A 19,008-nucleotide genomic window follows, 5' to 3' on the forward strand; every position below is an offset into this window, starting at 1 on the left:
TGACTGTTAAGTCACAACCGGTGCATGTGGCGTTCACCACGCTCACCACTATTGTACAGAGAGCCAGTTCATGTAGCTCCTTAACATGCACAGTTTGAGCCCCGCCATGACGTGGGGACAATGAACTAGAAGAGAATATCCACAACAGCTTACAAAACGCTGTCAATGTCGCTATCAATCCTTCTCCAATAATATGGATGCAAAGTTAACATTTTGATTCTTCTTTTTATTCTATAGCCACAAGACATGCTTGCCAAAGACTACAGGTATGAGGTATGTTGTGTCCATGCTCTTTCAAAAGACAGCTGAGTGGAGAGCACCGTGTGAGTGTACCTACTTGCACACACCTGTGCTTTCAAGGCTCTATGACACTCAGCTTTACAAGCAGTGAAATGAGCTTAGATTCTCTATGGTAGGTTCTATATGTCTTTTTCTAAAGATGAAAGCTATGAGAGACTGATCTCTGAGCTAGGAATGAGGCGATATTCAAGCCTGAGTCTGGGCCAACGGCAATAGTTTTCAGCCACACAAGACACATCTCTCGCAGAGCACAGGCTGAGTTCTTGCACAACTCGAGTGGCAATACGTAGGACAAGTACCTGAAAGCCATCCTCAGCCAAAGTCGAACAACAGCATGTTCAACCGCCTTCTTGTCAGAGCAACGGCAACAGATGAAAGCACATGTCCAAAAGACTTACAAGGCCAGGCGCACGGATCATAAGTAACATGTGGGGTAATTAGGTAGATGCCGGTTCCCGTCAGGAAGGACCTACCTCGGGGGAGAGGGCCTGATCTGACTCCCATGCCGCATTGCAACCTACTGTGGGCAGACATCATTGTCTTTGAAAGAGAGCTCATGCAACTGCACCATGGCCGCCGGAGCAACGTGTGCGTGTGCTTTTAGAAATAACACCTTCTCTCCTTGAAACCTGCTCCATGTTGTAGCACCTCCTCCTCTCCACTTTCGCGCCCAATGTAAGACATCTTCATACTGAACGGCTTTGTGAACCAATTCCGATCTCGGCCGCCACCTTTTTCTTCACATCGCATGGCACCGACGGTATGCGGCGCCTTCAACATGTCACGGCCGCCGTCCGGTTGAGTAGTAGAGCGGGGGAGCTGAGAACCTTGGGCGCCGCGGCGGCGGCGGCACTCATTCAGCTGCCAAATCGGCGACACAGTCATAGCAGCAGCCAAAGTCATGCCCATAGTCCAAAGTGGCGTCCGGTGTCAGTGTTGGATGAGTATGTTGCGCAACCTCAAAGATCCATGTTTCCAAACCTCCAGCCAGTGATCAGTTTCTAACCTTCTTCCTTGCAGATGGGTTGCGAAAGAGGCCAGGCCCATCAGCCTGCGCCAGCTCATGGTGTTTGGCCGGTCGTTGACAGAATCAAGACTCATCAGCTCAGCCAACTATGTTCGGACCGAGCTACCAACACGAATCGCCCACCGTATCCGGGACATGCAGAAGCTCCCCTACGTTGTAGTCACCAACAAGCACTTCAACGAAGTATACGACCTATACTACACAGCCTTTGACACCTTCCGCAAAGTCCGCGAGGTCAAAAACTTGGACGACAATGACCGTCTCTGTGCCACCATCCGAACCATGCTCAACGCCCACCTAACCGTCATCCCCAAACTCGCTATGGGTATCCTCGAGTGCAACGGCCTCAAAGACGCGGCCGAGCTCGACAAGTTCATGAACACCATCCTCCGCTCTCGCATCTCCCGAAGAGTAATAGCAGAACAACACCTAGCCCTAACCGAAACCTTTCACGCCCCTTGGTTCTCCCCGGGGGCAAAACTCTCCGAATCCGACTTCATAGGCGAGGTCTTTTTGAGATGCGTAGCCAAAGACGTCGTCTCCCGCTGCGGCGACGCCGTCACCTCCATCGCCCGCCGCGCCTACGGCCCTGACATCGCCCTCCCCGAAATCAAAATCGTCGGCCACCTCGAGGCGAACTTTCCGTACATCCTCTCCCACCTCGAGTACATCATCGGGGAGCTCCTCCGGAATTCTGTCCAAGCCGTGGTGGAAAAACATCAGAAATCAAAGAACAAATCGGCACAGCCTCCCCCGATAGAGGTCACAATCTGCGAATCAAACCAACACGTCATCATCCGGATTTCTGACCAAGGAGGGGGGATACCAAGGGAGAGCATGCCCTACCTCTGGTCCTTCTCCAAGGGTCCGGCGTCAAAAGAAATCCTTGCCAACCTGGGGCAAGTCCCCAAGATGGCGGCCACGATGCAGGAGCTCCAGATTGACGACATTAACCCGGAAAGCAACAAGAAAATTGAGACTTTGCATCAGAAGTACGGGCATCAGAGTGTGCAGTCTTTATCAGCGGAGGAGAAGGAAAGGGAGGACAGGGCCAAGTATAGTTCCTTGGCCAGTCTGTCGTCGAGGCCCCCGAATTTGAGGTTGGGGATGGGCTTGCCGCTGAGCAGGGTGTATGCAGAGTATTGGGCCGGCTCGCTGGCGCTACACAGCCTGGAGGGGTACGGGGTGGATGCGTTTTTGCAGATTAGCAAGCTGGGGAACAAGAATGAGCAGCTGACTACGAGGGCGACGATGGATGCCGTTTAGTGGGTATCAGTCGGTCTTCCCTGTCTCGAGCAATATAAAGCGCTTTTGAACACCACCAACGACAAAAAAGCTGGGGCCGGTAATGAAGAAAGGGTTGTTGAAACCTCTTGTTTACCGGGTATTTTGGTTGGGGAATTATGTATACACAAGACACCAAGTTGCTAATGAAATCAATAAAGGTTGGAAATCATCCTGGGGTTTTTATTAACCAAGAGAATCAGGTTGGATTGATATGCTGAAATACTTTTCAACCGACAGAGCTTGTCTACTCACGCTTTGTCGCCAGCAATGCAATTACAAGTGCCGCCGCATCTTCAAACAAAAACTCCCACGCAATGTGTAACAGCCTTTCTCATTATTTGGTATCATGAAAGGGGGAGGGGGAAGGGGTGACTAGACAGACGACTAAAAGACGACTAAATTACATCGTGACTAAGTCTCAAAAAAAGGTGTAAAAAAGGAGGTAAAAAAAGGGGGAGTTGCTTTTTCTTTTGCGAGAGAAACAAAAAAAAAAGTTTGATAAAAAAAGAGAAGAAGGCAGGACGACAAAAAAGAGATATCAAGTATATCTTTTTCCCTCCCCTTTCCCCCCAATGTGTGTAGTCTTTCTTTCTCCGAACACCTTGCGCATCCTTTTCGAATAAATTGGCGGAGCAAAAAAAGAAACAACAGCAACGATAGAAAAGTGAAACCCCCGGAGATTATAGGCAACCCAACCAAATCCGCTTAATCACCGCCGCATCACCCCATAGCAAATTCGTGAGCATATCCATGAAGGCCGAAAGTCGTCACTGTTTGGACAAACAAACGGGCCAAAATGTGTGTGGTGTCCGGAGGCAGTGGTTTGAAGCAGGGTAGCCCCTGAGAGTCGCCACAAGCTCATCCCAAAGCTCCGGTGGAGACTGCCGTTTAGCGGCGCCCGTGGCTGCGGACAGCGCTGCCTTGCAGCTGCTCCAGATCGCCCTCCAACTGTTTGATCTGAGCATGAGTCTGCTCGAGGTCCTTGTTGAGGCGGTCGCGCTCGGCAATGAGTTTCTGCTCCCATTGCCTGAAGCGCTGCTCCTCGATCTTGACCTGCTCGGTGAAGCGCTTGCGGAGCGCCTCCTCCTCCTCCTTGAACTTGGGGTTGTCCAGCTTCCGGGGGCGGGCCTCGCCAAACTTGCGCGTCTCCATCTGCTGGGCGCGGTACGCCTCGTAGTGCAACTCCTCGGTCGTGTGGATGAGGTCCAACATGTGGGTGCGGATCAGGATGGACCGAAGCTTCTTGAAGTCGCAGTGGTCCTCATTCTCAACCTCGGCAACGCCCCACGAATATTGCCGGCCCTTGACAATACGCCCGTCATTAGTCTTGACGTCCTTCTCAGAGCCGATAACAGCGAAAGGCATAGCCGCCATAAGAGTGCGGGCGTGCTGGGCAGCTGGTTCGTCGTCCTCCTCAATAGGGGGCTGGTAGATCTTGATGTTTTGGGCCTCGATGACAGCGCGGATCTGAAAGCGGTTGAGTCAGCATGGAGCTCCGTCAAACACGGGCAAATTAGGTGTCTCACTCTTGACTTGAACTTGGCCAAGTCGGCCGGACTGAGGGTGTCAGCCTTGGCAATAACTGGGATAAGGTTGACGCGGGAGCACAGGCGCTTCATGACCTCGATATCGAGAGGCTTAAGAGTGTGGCCGGTGGGGCGGATGAAATACAAGCAGGCGTGTACACGGAGATCGATCTTGTCCTGACGGCGGGGTTGCTGCTCCTGAAGCATGTAGGACTCGTGCTGGTCGTCGAGGAACTCGATAATGGGCATCCACGAGTCTCTGTTGTTGACATAGTCGCCGAAGCCAGGGGTGTCAATAACGGTGAGGCGGACTAGAACCTAGGTCAGCCATGATCCCGACATCGTTGACTTTGTTTGCCATCATACCCTTGAAGAACTTCTCCTCCAACTCAGCCTTGGTGATCTCAATCTCGACGGTCTTGTCAACTTGCTTCTGGTGGCGGCGCTTGTGGTCGGCATAGTTCTTGATGGTGGTGGAAAAGAGCGTGTTAATGAATGTTGTCTTTCCCAACCCGGACTCGCCAGCAACCTAGATTTTGAAATGACAATAGTAAGCAAACGTCCTCCCCAAGCTCTGTATAACAGTTATGCTCACCATGATGGTGAAAGCGGCGCCCCTCTTCGCAACGATCTTGTGGCGCTGGTTGGGCAGGTTGGCAATGCCAATTGGCGAGGCGCTCTCCGCGTTAGAAGGGGCCATCTTGTCGACGCGACAGGTTGATGGGGATGTAGCGTGTATTTGTGAGGATTGGGGTGTCGGCTGCTACGGGGACAGCGTGTAGAAGTACAAGAGGGTATCGCAGGAAAGGGAAATGCGTCTCGGGCAGTTGTTTACGGGCGGTGGGAGAGAATGGAGAGCTCTGTGCTTCAGGGGAATCTCGCTGTCAAATTTCCAGACCAATGCAGCAGGTGGTGCACGGATCAGCACGAGAACCCACGGCTGAGCAACGGGAAGCAAATTGAGTGGGTCCCCATCACCCCCTTTCCACTTTCCCCAGCTACGAAGTGCCTCAAGCGCCAATGGGCTGCCAAGGGTCCCTCGCCGAGCTAAACGCATTCAAGACATCGGATGTTAGGAGAAAGAATTCGCCGACCCCGCCAAAATGTTCAAGCTTGGCGATAGCAGCTATCAAGGTTATTTTTTTGATTTGATCGTTATCAGTCTCGTCCCGGTAGAGAAAACACCACCACCGCCGACCATGAAGACGGATTTCAAGTTCTCCAATCTGCTGGGGACAGTCTACTGCCAGGGCAATCTGCTGTTCAGTCCCGACGGCACCCATCTCTTCTCTCCTGTCGGCAACAGAGTCACAGTCTTCAACCTTGTCGACAACAAGTCATACACGCTCCCCTTCGCCCACCGAAAGAACATCTCGAGGATAGGCCTGACCCCCCAGGGAAATATTCTCCTCTCTGTCGACGAAGATGGCCATGCCATTCTCACCAACATACCGCGTCGTGTCGTACTATACCACTTTTCCTTCAAGTCAAAAGTAACCGCCCTCTCGTTTGCGCCATCGGGTCGCCATTTCGCAGTTGGATTGGGGAGGAAAATCGAGGTCTGGCACGTCCCATCGACTCCAGATACCAACGAGGAAGGCGATCTCGAGTTTGCGCCGTTTGTGCGCCACCACACACACACACAACACTTTGACGATGTCCGGCACATTGAGTGGTCGCACGACTCCCGCTTCTTCCTCAGCGCATCCAAGGATCTGACTGCGAGGATATGGAGCTTGAACGCAGAAGAAGGGTTCACGCCCACGGTTTTGTCGGGACATAAGCAGGGCGTGGTCGCTGCCTGGTTCTCCAAGGACCAAGAAACAATCTACACAGTCAGCAAGGACGGAGCCGTCTTTGACTGGCAGTATGTCGCAAAGCCGGGGCAAGACGAGGATGAGATCATGGATGAGGAGGATATGCAATGGCGGATCGTTGACAAGCACTACTTTATGCAAAACGGCGCAACCCTTCGATGCGCAGCCTTTCACCCCGAATCAAATCTTTTGGTCGCTGGTTTCTCGAACGGTATCTTTGGATTGTACGAGATGCCCGATTTCAACCAGATTCACACCCTTAATATCTCGCAAAACGAAATCGACTTCGTAACAATCAACAAGAGTGGCGAGTGGCTCGCTTTCGGTGCGTCAAAGTTGGGTCAGCTTTTGGTGTGGGAGTGGCAGTCAGAATCATACATCCTGAAGCAACAAGGGCACTTTGACGCCATGAATGCGCTGGTCTACTCCCCAGATGGCCAAAGAATTGTCACGACGGCCGACGACGGCAAGATCAAGGTGTGGGATATCGAGTCTGGGTTCTGCATAGTAACGTTTACCGAGCACACAAGCGGCATTACAGCGTGCGAGTTCGCCAAGAAGGGCAATGTTCTTTTCACAGCCAGTTTGGACGGGTCCATCAGAGCGTGGGATTTGATCAGATACAGAAACTTCAGGACGTTTACCGCCCCTGAAAGATTATCCTTCTCTTGCATGGCAGTTGATCCAAGCGGCGAAGTTGTTGCGGCTGGTTCTATCGACTCTTTCGACATTCACATTTGGTCCGTCCAGACCGGCCAGCTCCTAGATAGACTTACCGGGCACGAGGGGCCGGTTTCTTCGCTTGCCTTTGCCCCCAACGGTGGTCTCTTGGTTAGTGGCAGTTGGGACAAGACGGCCAGGATATGGTCCATCTTCAACCGAACACAAACCAGCGAGCCTCTGCAGCTCATGTCGGATGTCTTGGACATTGCCTTCAGACCAGACTCCCTACAGATTGCCATCTCCACACTAGACGGCCAGCTGACGTTTTGGTCTGTATCAGAAGCCACCCAAGTCTCCGGTGTCGACGGACGCCGCGATGTATCAGGCGGCCGCAGAATCACAGATCGCCGGACGGCAGCCAACGTCTCGGGCACCAAGAGCTTCAACACCATCCGCTACAGCATGGACGGCTCCTGCGTCCTCGCGGGCGGCAACAGCAAGTACATCTGCCTCTACTCGGCCACAACAATGGTGCTCCTCAAGAAATTCACCGTCAGCGTCAACCTCGCGCTGTCGGGCACGCAAGAGTTCCTCAACAGCAAGCTCGTCACCGAAGCCGGCCCCGCCGCCCTCCTCGACGACCAAGGCGAGGCTTCCGATCTGGAAGACCGCATCGACAGGTCGCTGCCCGGCGCCAAGAGGGGCGATCCCGGTGCGAGGAGGAAGAACCCAGAGGTCAGAGTCACGGGCGTGGCTTTCTCGCCGAGCGGGACATCCTTCTGCGCCTGCTCGACAGAAGGCCTGTTGATTTACAGTCTGGACAGCACCGTTCAGTTTGATCCGTTTGATCTCAACATAGAGATCACGCCCGCTTCGACGCTGGGTGTTTTGCAGAATGAAAAGGATTACCTCAAGGCGCTGGTCATGGCGTTCCGTCTCAATGAGGCGGGGTTGGTCCAAAGGGTGTTCCAGGCCATCCCTTACAAAGATATTGGTTTGGTGGTGGAAAACTTCCCTACTGTTTACGTGGCGAGGCTGCTGCGGTATGTGGCCGCCCAGACGGAGCAGTCCCCTCACGTGGAGTTCTGCATGCTGTGGATCAAGGCTCTCGTGGACAAGCACGGCGCGTGGTTGATGGCCAACCGGGGCAAGGTCGATGTCGAGTTGAGGATTGTGTCGAGGGCGGTGGCCAAGATGAGGGACGAGATTAGACGGCTGGCGGATGATAACGTCTACACGGTTGAGTACCTGATTGGGCAGGCCAACAGCAAGGCGGCGCAGGCTGGAAAGGGGCCCAAGACTATCGAATGGAATGCTAATGGGGATTTGGAGGTCAAGGCTCTGCCGTCGACGCAGAAGGAGGTCACGATGGATGATATACTGGAGGAAGAAAGTGAAGGGGAGTGGATCGGGATAGAGTGAAGGGAATTCGGATGATTTCGGTTTAATATTATGTTATACTAGGTTAAAGGCAAAAGGCTGGCGTCGGAAAAAAATGATTGATACCATTTTGATACCACATTATGTTTTTCTCTCTACAACTTGCTGTCGTCGACGTTGGGTATGTCCTGCTCTTTGTTAGCCTGCCTTCGGAAAGGGAAACATGAGAGACATACCTTCCAAGCCTCCTCAAACCCGGCACTCCTCACCCAATGCTCCCCCGGCGCCTCAACCGAGTCAACAATCAAGTGGCATATCTTCTCCCACAACCCTCCTTTAATCATGAACCCTTCTTTCTCTTCATACTGCCCACAAATATTCCTACAAACCACCGTCGCCCTCCCCAGCTTGATAGCATGCCCATCATCCCCAAACCCATGCAACCTACTCACAATCTCCTCCACCATCTTCGCCTTTCCAAACTGCTTCGGCTCATACCCCTCCAACCTTTCCACCCTCAACTCAGGACACCCCCTAGCCACATACTGCAACAAATCCATCCTAATCTTCCACTCCAACAACCTCCTTTTTGTTTTCTCCGGCACCCAATCCATCTTGTTCATCGTGACAAAAAACGGCGCCGCGTTGACATGGTGCATCAGAAAAAAATCAAACTTCGGCACCTTTTTTCGGTCAATCATGCTCACCGCCGCCCCAGCCGCGACATAAACCGCCCCATTAAACATCTCCCTCGTCCTTCCCTCAACCTCCCCCTCCCCCACCTTGACCCTCCCAGCCAAGTCAACCATCTCCCCCTTTGCCCGCACCAAAACCCCATCCCGGATCTTATTCCCATCCTCCGACCTCGCCGCCCCTTTCAGTCTCTCCGCCTCCCGTAACAACCCCAGCACCGTCTCCCCTTCTTCCCGCCCCCGTCCCTTTTCTTCAGCAGTCAACAAAAACTCCCTGAGATCATCCCTATGAACAGCCGCCTGCGCCAACCCCTCCGCCACCACCCCAGTCAGCCCCCACTCAAGCCCATACATGAGCTGAATCAGCGGGTGCAAAAACCCTCCAAACAACCTGATTATCAAATCCTCCTTTCCCTCCCCCTCTTCAAATAAATACCTCGTCACTGTCTCCTTCCATCCCAACCGGTCGATCTCAGATTGGAAAAATGTTAAAAAGTCCGGGTAGTACTCTTCTTTACCGTAGTATTCTGTCAATGTCTCCGGTGTGAGAGTCACTGACTTATGAACAGGCAACACCGGCCGTTGGTACGAAGCGTTGGTGTCATAGGCAGACTGGAGGTGTGATGGCCCCGCGCCGGTGCCGTACAAGGCGAGGAGGTGGTGGGGGATGTGGTTGTGGAAGCCGGACTGGTTGAAGAAGACGTGGTGGTTCTTTTCGGGGGTTAGCTATGGGGAAAATACCTAGGTAAAAAGGGGAGAGAGGGAACAAACCTCCATGTCTTGCTGTAATAGCTCCGAGGTTTTGGCTGCGGCGGAGGGGGTTTGGGTTATCCCCCAGAGGCCCGTGTTGTCGGGTGAGAGGTGCATTGTTTGGGTGGAAGAGGACATCCTGAGCTGGTGGTGGTGATGAGATGGTCTAATATTGATGAGTGATACACGGGCGAGGTGTCTTGCTTTGGGGGCAGAGCCGAGAAGACGGAGGGAGGTCATTCATGTAGTTAGTTACCTATCGGCAGGTACAGAGAGCTGACATCAAGGCAAGAAGGATTAGATGGCAGGTGTTGCAGAGAAAAGGTTGTATTGAGTGACCAGTAGAACTTGTACTGACGTTGAACCGAGAGGGGACCGTGATACCTCTATAAGGTATGCTTAGCAATCAACCCCAAAGCCTGAGGCCGAAAAGACCGACAATTAATCATCTACGCCATCTCATCACCCTCTCACTTGCCTCACCCATCCATAGCTCCCATCTTTTACTTGTTCTATCCTCGCAGCTGGCCACCCATTGTAACAATGACATCATCGAACTCACCAACCCCACAGCATTATGCAGGAACAAACGACCCTTTTGAACACAGCATCCTTTATATTATGTAAGTCATATCATCCTCAATTCATCTCATCCCATCTACACATTAGATATTCATCTCTTCAACTATCATCTTGTCTTTTTGACCACCCATCCATCTTGAATCCAATTGCAGACAGCAGCAATCATAAAAACAGGCTCTCTAAAAACACCACAAACGCATCGCTTCCCCTGTCTATGCTTCCGATATATGTAGTTGTTTTTGTTGTTGTTGTTGTTGTTGTTGGTGTATGTATGGCTGTTCGGTTTATCTCGTCGCTGCTGTCGCCATTACCCCCCTTTTCTCTCATTTCTTCACTCCCTTTGTCCATTAGGACTTCTATGATCTCTCCTCCTACCAACAGCAGACCTGCTCGACCGCTGCTGCTGCTCGATTAACTGTGTTGCCGTTGATTCGTCGTACCCAATCACGTTCGTCAAGTAGAAGAATCTGTTTGCGGGTGTTAGTCCTTACTCCAAGTTTGAGAAGTTGAAATAAAAAAAATGAACAAAAACTCACTTCTCCCCTCTTCCCTCCCTCCCCCTCAGATCCTCAAACTCCTGCTGACACTCCATCCAAACCTGTGCCCTCTCCTTGCCCCTCACCTTCTTCACCTCAAACCTGAACCTCCCGCTCACTGGCCTGTGATCCGACACTCGCACCTCATGCCGTCTGTAATCCAACTGCTCTATCCTTCCCCTGCCAGCCCCGCACCTGAAGAGCAACCGATCGCACCACGCCGGGCTTCTTCTCTTTTCCGACGTGTCATAGTTGTCCGTCCCAACATCATACTTGTACGTTGGCGCAAAGGTGATGGGAAGCTCTTCAAATGCCCTGAGTCTGAACCCGGGGTTCCTTCGCCTAGCCACGAGCAGCTGATCACGCTCCAGGAGCTTGGCGAGGTTGCCCGCCTTGACAGCTGTGACGACAGTGTCTCGCGACATGGTGTCGATTCTGTAGTTGAGATCTCCGTTGAGAAGACACAGCTCATGGTCTAGGATCATTGTGCCGTCCCCGCCACCGACAAAGCTGTCGAACCGCACCGAGGCGTCCCTCTCACCTGGCAGGAGGGACGCCTCCAAAATAGCGGCAATGTCGTTGTGTCTTTGATTCGCCCCCGACTGTCCAGCTGCCAAGTGGCAGTTGATAAAACAGAGCGAGGTATCATCCACCATGAACCTCACCACAATGGCACCTTTGTTTCCATGAAGACCGCCCATGCCTCTCTTGACCTCAGCGCTGTTAAGATTGCTGATCCGGCCCAGGAGGTCGGCCTTGACAAAAATGGCAGTGAACAGCCCCACGAGCGGCGCGGAATGCAGCACGTGGTACAACTCCCCATCCATATGCTGATCCAGGCTCTGCTTCAGATGCGCCAGCCAGTTCCGATACTGATGGCTCATCCGTTCCTGATCCGTCCCCTCCTTCTTCTTCGGCTTCAGGAACCTCTTCGCAGTCAAAGTCTTATCCTCCAAATCAACCAGCTCTTGGAACCCAAAGACAATGATGTCTGGCGAGTCACTGCTCCTCAGCAAATTCTCGATGAACACCCTGTCATCATTCGAATAGTTGAGACTATTCGGCGTCGAAGCTCCCGCATTCCACGTCAGAATCAACGCCTTGATCTTTTCAAAGTGGCAGTACCTCGCATCATGCTGCTTCATCTTGGCCTGCAGCCAGTCGTCTTGAAGTAAACCATCCCAAACACGCAACATATTATCCGCGCCGAGGGAGATCACCTGGTGACGATCCAGCTTGTAAAAGCTCGACTGGTCAGAGATCAGCTTCACAACCGGGTTATCATGGGCTTGCCAGTCCTTCTTAACGGCCCATGGCGTTTGGCCCATGTCGTAGACCGAAATTTTGCCAGTGTTGTATCCTGCCCAGAGGTATCGTCCCGCACCAGTAAGGGAGTTGATCTTGTATTGGCTGATATTCATCACGCCAAGGCAAGCGTAGTTTTTCCTCGAATAAATGCTGACTTTGCCGTCGTTGTGGCCAAAGAACACCTTGTCCGGCTCTAAGGCGAGAAGAGTACCCGACGTAACTTCACCAGCGCCATCTTGAATTAGAGGTCGGATGAGAACCTGGAACTGTGTCCTGCCGTCAAGAGTTGGTAGGAAAACCCTGATTTCCTTGCCTGTGGCGTGCCAGAGTTCATCACCAACCACCATGGAAAATACATGACCCTTAGGCACGCGAAAGGTCTGTGTAGGAGGGTAAGCCAAACTGGGCAGATTGCTACCATCGGCCGGCCCCCAAACGTGAAGTGTCCCACTGTCGTCCAAAGTCCACAGCTCGTTGAAATGCCTGTATATCCTGATAATCTCGTAGCGGCCGTGCGCGTTTGGTCTGTTGTTGACAATACTTTGCGACAAGACATCGGCTTCCAACAACTCGCCATTGTTGGTTCCGATCCATATCCTCGCGCCCTCCTCGTCGACGCTCTCTCCCGGTTTGAAGGCCACGGATGCGCCCTTCATGCCCTCGCTCATGGCCAGGCTCATAACCAGCTCCCCGTCCATAACATTCCACGCCCTTGTATAACCGCCTGTTGTGCAGACAAAGGCCCCGCAGACATCAAACATGCGGCTGTCGTATTTTGTGGCAATTTCGTGAGCCCCTTTATGCAAGTATGGCTTGCTTCGGTTCGTTCTTGACGCGTCTGGATATCCCAAATCGGCCTTGTGTGAGCCCGCGATTTGAGCTTCAGCGGGCCTAGCTTCGACGGGTGTTGGAGGAGGTGGAGCGTGATATTCGTTGGACACTCTCCCGGGCATGCGATCCGCCGCCGTCACGGACCTACCGTTGAGCCGTGGAATAGGAGGGGGCGCCTGTGTTACTGGTGTCGAGGATATCCGCTTCTGTTGGATTGCTGTCGCTACGCTCGTGTTGACTCCTGGCCGTGGAGGCCGTGGAGGTGGTGCTGAGACAGAATTTGCAGCGCGGACCGACTCGATGATGCTCTGTGGTCGTGCAGGCAGCGCAGGCCGGTCGCCAGTGATTTGCGGTGTTAGAGGCTCGTCCTTGCCTCGTCTCCTCGCGGCTAATGAATGGTGCTGAGGTGGCGGGTCGAAACCGACGTGGAAGGTATTTGACCTCTTTACACCGACAGAGGGCTGATGCTGATTTCCGTGCTGCTGGTGAAGACTATGTTGTTGTTGGTGATGCGGTTGCTGTTGTCGCGGCCTCGTAGGCAAGACTGGGGGAACATCTTCCTCATCTGGCGATCCTCCGCTGCTAGGTGGACTGTTGAAAGGTGACACCTTGGGACTCGGCCTCTTCTGAATATCAATAGGCTGACTCGACTGAGCGGGTCTGCTCGGTTGCTCGAACAGAGTGAAACGTGAATTAGGTTTCTCTGCCCGGTTGATCGGAGGCGGTACTGGCTTATGGCCCATCTCTCGTTCCCGCCGCAATTCTACCGACCGTCTAGGTGGAGGAGGTGACGGGGGGCGGGCAGGCGCCACACGCGGGGACTTTCGGGGTTCCGCCGATGGCGTCTGAGTTCTGCTCGGCAAGTTGAACTGGTTCCCCGCCTTCGCCGGAGATGAGGACTTTACAAGAGAGTCGGTGCTAACGAATGCCGGACGGTCACCGGTAGGAATGCCTCCTACGCCTCTCTTCGGGGGTGAATGCGGGGGCTCAACGGTGAGCGCCGGGGCGTTCGTGGGTTTGGCCCTCGGGCTAACAGGAGGAGGAACAGTTCGTACTGGCGAGCTCGAAGCACTGGCGTTCGCAGATGCAGGGTGAAGGCTCTGGAGCGTCAACTTGTCTTTGGGTCGCATCGCTGGTATTGGAGGGGGCTCGCGAGGGGTTGTGGTCGAGGGACTCGGATCCCGCTCACGGAGTCGACCAGGCTTCGGGGCCGGCGCCGGCGCCGGGGTTGGGGATACATTTCGGGTTGGTGTACCGGGTTGCGAGTCGCCGGGCTTGGTGGTCAAGCCTTCAAACTTTGCCAATAGCGACGAGACAGGTCTCTGTGAAAGACGGACATGGTCAGCTCTGAGATCTACCATAGTACCCCAGCAACACCAGAACAACACCGCCTTTGACCTCACTCACAATCGATGAGCCGTCAGTCCCGTTGTCAGCTGGGGGATCCATGGTGATCAAGGTCCGTTGCGAACTATGGTTTCTGGATCGCTCTGCCCATAACACTCTTTGAAGCTCCTTCAGCCAGAGCGTATCCGTATTGGTGGGTGTTTTGTGTATCGTTGTGATGCTGAACGGAGCGTGCGATGAGTAGCAGAACGGTTGAGAGAGCGAGGCGGACCAGGAGCAGAGCGGTCGCGTGTTTATCGTCAATGCCAATACCCGAAATTCCAAGGGAGACGGTTGATGGTTGTGTTCTATGCGAACCGCTGCGGCGGGCGGGTGGAGGGAGCTCTTTTGGCTGGGGCAGGGCAGTGTTGGTGCTGGATCTGGATACTAGATACGGGTAGTGGGGACGTGAGTGCCCCGTGGCCGATCCGGGACTGCGTGTTAGGGGATAGAATGACGATGTTCCGTAAAGGTACTTCAAGGAGAGGTCCGAGACGCACACTTGATCCGAAGTTTCGAACAGGAACAACTCATACTTTAGTAACTCTACGTCTGTCCAGCCCCACTTAGACTGTAAAGAGCCCCTTTTGGCCGCCGCAAGCAGCCACTCTGGAAAGCGAAACACGTATGGAAGTCTAGATGGAAGACTTCGGCCACTTTTGCTGGCAGGCTAATTTTGGGTCTGGATTGGCCGTGTAATGTCGTGCCTGTCCATTCGATGCACATAGCTTGCTTCCAGAAACTCTTGGCTGTAATGCGTTCTCAGCCAGAGTCATTTCCCCTGAAAATTGTTCGCAAATGTTGGATTGAGCAATGAGCCCGCGCCAACAGGCGGCCCAGTGAACGTTTTCAAGCCACTGAGGACGCTCTTTCCATGTCAAATCACAAAAAAGGAGGCACTAGGTACGAGTACATGAACAATGACCATGTGTAAATAACAGGTGAGCCTGTGTTTTATATCAGAGAAAGATGGAGGCCTGCATGGTGAGCACCCCCCAACAAATCCTTGTTTCAAGATGGTGGTGAGGTTCCGGTGCGCCACAGCCCACTATAAATGGCGGGGTGGTCCAAGCTTGCTGCACGCTGGCAAAGCCGTTGAGGCTGTCGGGCGGCGGGACCCTAATGGCCGAGGCCTACTCAACTCTACGGTGCCGCACTGACCACTCAGATCAGTCGACGGGAGCTACGCCCTTATCCTGCACATCACCCCATTATGAAGTATTGTCGACAAAGGTCTTTTTAGACGAAGATAGCTCGGGACCTGCATACATTGGCGTGGATTTTTCTCTCTCTCTGTCTCTCCCTCGCAACGGATCTCACAGCAAAGTTGACTTCCTACCATCATCCAAACCATATAGTTCTGGTACAGACAGCAAAATGAACACTGTACGTATTTCTCAGAAGATATTATGACGTAGCAGTTTCGACTGACAACCTGCGCTCTCTAGGTTAAATCTTTCTGGTACGCTCCGATATATGGACTCCATGCCGAACCTGCTGATTGACACGGCGAACTAGGGCGGGCTGGGGCGCATTGTGCTTGGGTATACCAGTCCCAGTTCTCAACACGTAGAGCACACTTGCTGACCTTGCATAGCCGGCGGCGGCGCATACTACTTCGCCAAGCAAGGCATCGATGCTGACAGGCGTGCTCGCCTCGAGGAGCAGCGCAAGAGAAAGAGCATGGTTGAATCGCTCGAGTACTCGCAGAATGTCCCGACCCAGCCAATTTCTTCTTCAGCAATGGGTGGTTCTGCCTCAGTCCCACCTCGCCAGGGCACACCAGCGAGGACAGACACAGTCGGCTCACCAAGCCTAGAGACGGGCAATGATCCGGCGCCTACAAGGCATGCGCCTGCTACCGAGGCCGAGAGGGTAGTCGAGAAGAGCAAGTACGAAGCCAGTGTGCCGTTCCGCAGTCCGAAGGGTGACCGGTTCTCATAAGGGGTTTGGGGGTGGACTGGCTGGGTTTAGGTGGACAGACAGGTGGTGGATGACGGGTTGAACACGAGTCGTGGACATTGACTAGCCGAACATCGGAAGACACCGGAGGGAAAGCCAGAATCAAATTTGAGATTGTATAAGACAGCAGCAACCTTCCTCTCCCTTGATTAATAGCCCTCACGATTTGGTCCTTCCGATGATGAGAGACCTAGCATCTCTTCATCCAACCTGAAGATTTTGGTAGACATACTTGCCTATTGGCAACAAAAAGCCTCACGTGGTAAGGTAGTTGTCATTTCTCAGTTCAAATGAAGATTGTATCAAATCATAGCAGCAAATATTTTGTCCCCGAGGCTCACCCACCGTGTGCACACTGTACTAGGTGAATTAAGCATGCATAGATGTGGGGTTATTGTGCCGGGGCAAGGGTGCTGTGAGCCGGCTTGGCGCGACTTGACTTGGTTCAACCTCCTCCAAATAATTATTTGCGAATCTACCGAAACCACAAGGGTGCTCACTCAGTATCAACAGAACCCCAAGCGTGGCAGCAACGCCTCCCAGCCTTCACGATGGAGTCGGCGTCCAAAGAGTTGACCATCTCAAAGACGCTGCTCACCTCAGCTCTCTTTCGCCCTGATCCAGTCTCCTGTCCGCGCAATGACATCGAGTCTATGCTCGCGCTCCTCAACTCGACCATCGCCGAGTGCTCGCCAACCAATGTCCAGGTTTGATAATACGCTTTGTTCCATAGCTTGTTTGCCCGTTGAGAGACCTGATGGCTAAGTCGCACCGCGTCAGAGATGCAAACAATGGGCTCTGAACAACCTGATTCCTTCGCCGAACCGGATCTCCAACTTTTGCAAATACTTGGTCGCCCTTTCCAAGTCGATTGGCCAGGACAAAGATGTCACCGCACAATCAGCAAGGTATCGCGTGCCCTCGGCAAGGCGACGCCGGCTACACATACTCTACATTCTCAACGACTTGCTCTATCACGTCAAGTATCGAAACCGCGATGACGGCTTTGCCCAGAAGCTAGAGCCCGCATTGCCTGCTTTGTTCAAGAGCGCTGCCGCCTTCAACAATTGCCCCAAACACATTCGAAAACTACGAGACCTGGTCAGCCTGTGGGAAGAAAACCAGTACTTTCCCCAGGGACACATTCACGAGCTCCGAACAGCAGTGGAAACGCCAGTCGAGGAGGACGCAGCTAAGGACGCCGAGCAGACTGTCGCCTCAAACGCTTCTGCGGCTAACCTGGCAAAATCAGCCCCATTCATCATGCCAGCAATGCACGGAGACCCTTCGGTGCCGTGGTACGACCTTCCTGCAGGCACTTGGCTTCCACATCTCCAAAAGAACTCGACCAAGTCGATAAACCCGTCGGTAATCAAGCCGCTGGAGTTGGTGAAGGGACCAGCGGAACCGAACCTAGTGGAAGCAGTCAAGAGCCTCCTTCTCGATATCGACAAGATCTACTCTAATGAAGCGGACTTTGGCGAGACGCCACGAGACATTGGTCAGATGGGAGAGGTGGTCGAGATTGACGAAATCACGGGCGATATCATTGGAGGTGACACCTACTATGGTTGGTCTCGGCAGTTTTGCAATAACATGAAGGCGCGGAAGCGGAACGGTGGACGACAGAACGAGCGGGATGATAATAGAGGAAGAAGACAGACGCGATCATCGCGTTCGTACAGCCGGTCACCCAGTCGATCTCGCAGTCGTAGTGGACGCCGCCGCGGCCACAGTGTGTCGAGCAGGAGCTCAGATCGGCCTGCTTTCAAACGCCAGCGAGTCTCGGAATCACCACGCAGCGGTAGAAGTCGGTCTAGACGTCGACGCAGAGATGCGAGCAGGAGCAGGAGCAGGAGCGGGAGCAGAAACAGATCTAGATCCTACACTGATCAATCACGGTCACGATCAAGATCAGGATCACACTCCAGCCGGGGCGTTCGTGCAAGAAGACATCGCAGCCGGAGTTACTCCCGATCCCGGTCCAGATCAAGGTCTCGTTCTCGTTCTCGATCCCTCTCCCGATCCCGTAGCCACAGCGGCCGAAGCAGAAGCCCAATAGGAAGCTTCCCCAAAAGCCCAAGTTACTTCCCACCACCGTCCAGAGATCGGATATCACAACCTGGCCATCAAGCTTATCCAAGTCAACCACCGCCGCCACTGCAAACTCAGCCGGTTTATGTACCGCCCACAGGCAACTTTCCCGGCGGATATCTTCCGCCGAACTACCTAGGGGCAGGGTTACCGATGCCGCTCCCGCCACCGCCGAATTACACCGGGCCTTGGCCTCCTGCGCCTCCGCCACCGGGTGGTATACCTCAGGGGTTTTTCTCTGGGATTCCGCCGCCTCCTCCTCCTCCTCCTCCTCCTCCTCCGGGAATGGGGATGGGATTTCAGGGGGGTTGGGCTGGGAGGGGGGGTCATGGAGTGCCGCCTCCTCTTTCGCCGCCGACGGGGCCGCAGGAGGGGTATCAGGGTGGGTGGCAGCAGGGACGTGGGGGAAATAATGGGGGACATAATGGTAGGGGTGGTGGGAGGGGAGGGGGTAATAGGGGGGGCTATGGACAGAAGAGGTGGTGAGATGTCTGATCAGGGGAGTGGGATATTAGACACGGCTTTTGGTGCCCAATCTGTACAGCCACTGATTGACACAATGGGAAGAGTTTGAGAAAATATATCATGTTTTTTGGACTTTGGTGCACACCTGAAGCGTTTTTTTATTTGACCAGTATGTTGTCGTCTTGGTGATCGGATTCCTCTTTGGAAGGATACCTCTTTGGAAGGATACACACAAGGCCGGCAAGGTGAAGAAAACAACGTCATGGATGACGGCCGGACGAAAAGTCTAGCCTGATAGTAAAGGAATGACTATATATAATTCAAAACGCAACTGGATGGTGGAAACGGAAGGGTATTTTGTTGTTTGATTGCGAGGGAGATTGCGAGGGATATACCTATGCG

At 53.4% G+C, this 19,008-nt stretch overlaps 7 protein-coding genes across 7 annotated transcripts; 4 read left to right on the forward strand and 3 right to left on the reverse strand.

Annotated features, from left to right (window-relative positions):
- Positions 1-157: 157 nt before the first annotated feature.
- Positions 158-3,015, forward strand: PKP2 (putative protein kinase). The gene is made up of 3 exons (XM_062876913.1): positions 158-412; positions 473-1,244; positions 1,321-3,015. The coding sequence occupies exons 2-3, from the start codon at positions 1,063-1,065 to the stop codon at positions 2,591-2,593; spliced, it is 1,455 nt and encodes a 484-aa protein (XP_062735557.1). The 5' UTR covers positions 158-412; positions 473-1,062; the 3' UTR covers positions 2,594-3,015.
- spn4 (Septin spn4) lies at positions 2,940-5,054 on the reverse strand. The gene is made up of 4 exons (XM_062876914.1): positions 4,736-5,054; positions 4,507-4,669; positions 4,141-4,451; positions 2,940-4,081 (listed from the first exon to the last, which is right to left on the reverse strand). Exons 1-4 carry the CDS (start codon positions 4,838-4,840, stop codon positions 3,503-3,505), a joined length of 1,158 nt encoding a protein of 385 aa, XP_062735558.1. The 5' UTR covers positions 4,841-5,054; the 3' UTR covers positions 2,940-3,502.
- A 189-nt stretch (positions 5,055-5,243) lies between these two features.
- Positions 5,244-8,042, forward strand: PWP2 (U3 snoRNP protein; the record flags this gene model as incomplete). Its single annotated transcript, XM_062876915.1, has 1 exon — positions 5,244-8,042. The coding sequence occupies one exon, from the start codon at positions 5,244-5,246 to the stop codon at positions 8,040-8,042; it is 2,799 nt and encodes a 932-aa protein (XP_062735559.1).
- Positions 8,036-9,682, reverse strand: QC761_211830 (uncharacterized protein; the record flags this gene model as incomplete). Its single annotated transcript, XM_062876916.1, has 3 exons — positions 8,036-8,188; positions 8,237-9,403; positions 9,464-9,682. 3 exons carry the CDS (start codon positions 9,680-9,682, stop codon positions 8,156-8,158), a joined length of 1,419 nt encoding a protein of 472 aa, XP_062735560.1. The 3' UTR covers positions 8,036-8,155.
- A 673-nt stretch (positions 9,683-10,355) lies between these two features.
- QC761_211840 (uncharacterized protein) lies at positions 10,356-15,083 on the reverse strand (the record flags this gene model as incomplete). Its single annotated transcript, XM_062876917.1, has 3 exons — positions 14,107-15,083; positions 10,561-14,021; positions 10,356-10,491 (listed from the first exon to the last, which is right to left on the reverse strand). Exons 1-3 carry the CDS (start codon positions 14,146-14,148, stop codon positions 10,356-10,358), a joined length of 3,639 nt encoding a protein of 1,212 aa, XP_062735561.1. The 5' UTR covers positions 14,149-15,083.
- Positions 15,084-15,221: 138 nt separating this feature from the next.
- QC761_211850 (uncharacterized protein) lies at positions 15,222-16,379 on the forward strand. Its single transcript, XM_062876918.1, has 4 exons — positions 15,222-15,471; positions 15,534-15,547; positions 15,604-15,629; positions 15,683-16,379. The coding sequence occupies exons 1-4, from the start codon at positions 15,463-15,465 to the stop codon at positions 16,027-16,029; spliced, it is 396 nt and encodes a 131-aa protein (XP_062735562.1). The 5' UTR covers positions 15,222-15,462; the 3' UTR covers positions 16,030-16,379.
- A 129-nt stretch (positions 16,380-16,508) lies between these two features.
- Positions 16,509-18,627, forward strand: QC761_211860 (uncharacterized protein; the record flags this gene model as incomplete). Its single annotated transcript, XM_062876919.1, has 2 exons — positions 16,509-16,754; positions 16,828-18,627. The coding sequence occupies exons 1-2, from the start codon at positions 16,599-16,601 to the stop codon at positions 18,625-18,627; spliced, it is 1,956 nt and encodes a 651-aa protein (XP_062735563.1). The 5' UTR covers positions 16,509-16,598.
- Between the last annotated feature and the right edge of the window lie 381 nt (positions 18,628-19,008).

This window comes from Podospora bellae-mahoneyi, chromosome 2 (assembly GCF_035222275.1).
Source record: "Podospora bellae-mahoneyi strain CBS 112042 chromosome 2, whole genome shotgun sequence".
In the NCBI taxonomy this organism is placed as follows: Eukaryota; Fungi; Ascomycota; class Sordariomycetes; order Sordariales; family Podosporaceae; genus Podospora; species Podospora bellae-mahoneyi.

What these genes read in the sequence shown, in the direction of transcription:
- PKP2 (XM_062876913.1), top strand. Translation starts at nt 1,063, where the DNA reads ATGCGGCGCCTTCAACATGTCACGGCCGCCGTCCGGTTGAGTAGTAGA. An exon ending in CCGGTGTCAGTGTTGGATGA is followed by an intron (nt 1,245 to 1,320) that starts GTATGTTGCGCA and finishes TCTTCCTTGCAG; the next exon opens with ATGGGTTGCGAAAGAGGCCA.
- QC761_211850 (XM_062876918.1), top strand. An exon ending in CTGGGGCGCATTGTGCTTGG is followed by an intron (nt 15,630 to 15,682) that starts GTATACCAGTCC and finishes GACCTTGCATAG; the next exon opens with CCGGCGGCGGCGCATACTAC.
- spn4 (XM_062876914.1), bottom strand. Translation starts at nt 4,840, where the DNA reads ATGGCCCCTTCTAACGCGGAGAGCGCCTCGCCAATTGGCATTGCCAAC. An exon ending in GCGCCGCTTTCACCATCATG is followed by an intron (nt 4,670 to 4,735) that starts GTGAGCATAACT and finishes TTCAAAATCTAG; the next exon opens with GTTGCTGGCGAGTCCGGGTT. An exon ending in GGAGGAGAAGTTCTTCAAGG is followed by an intron (nt 4,452 to 4,506) that starts GTATGATGGCAA and finishes CCTAGGTTCTAG; the next exon opens with TCCGCCTCACCGTTATTGAC.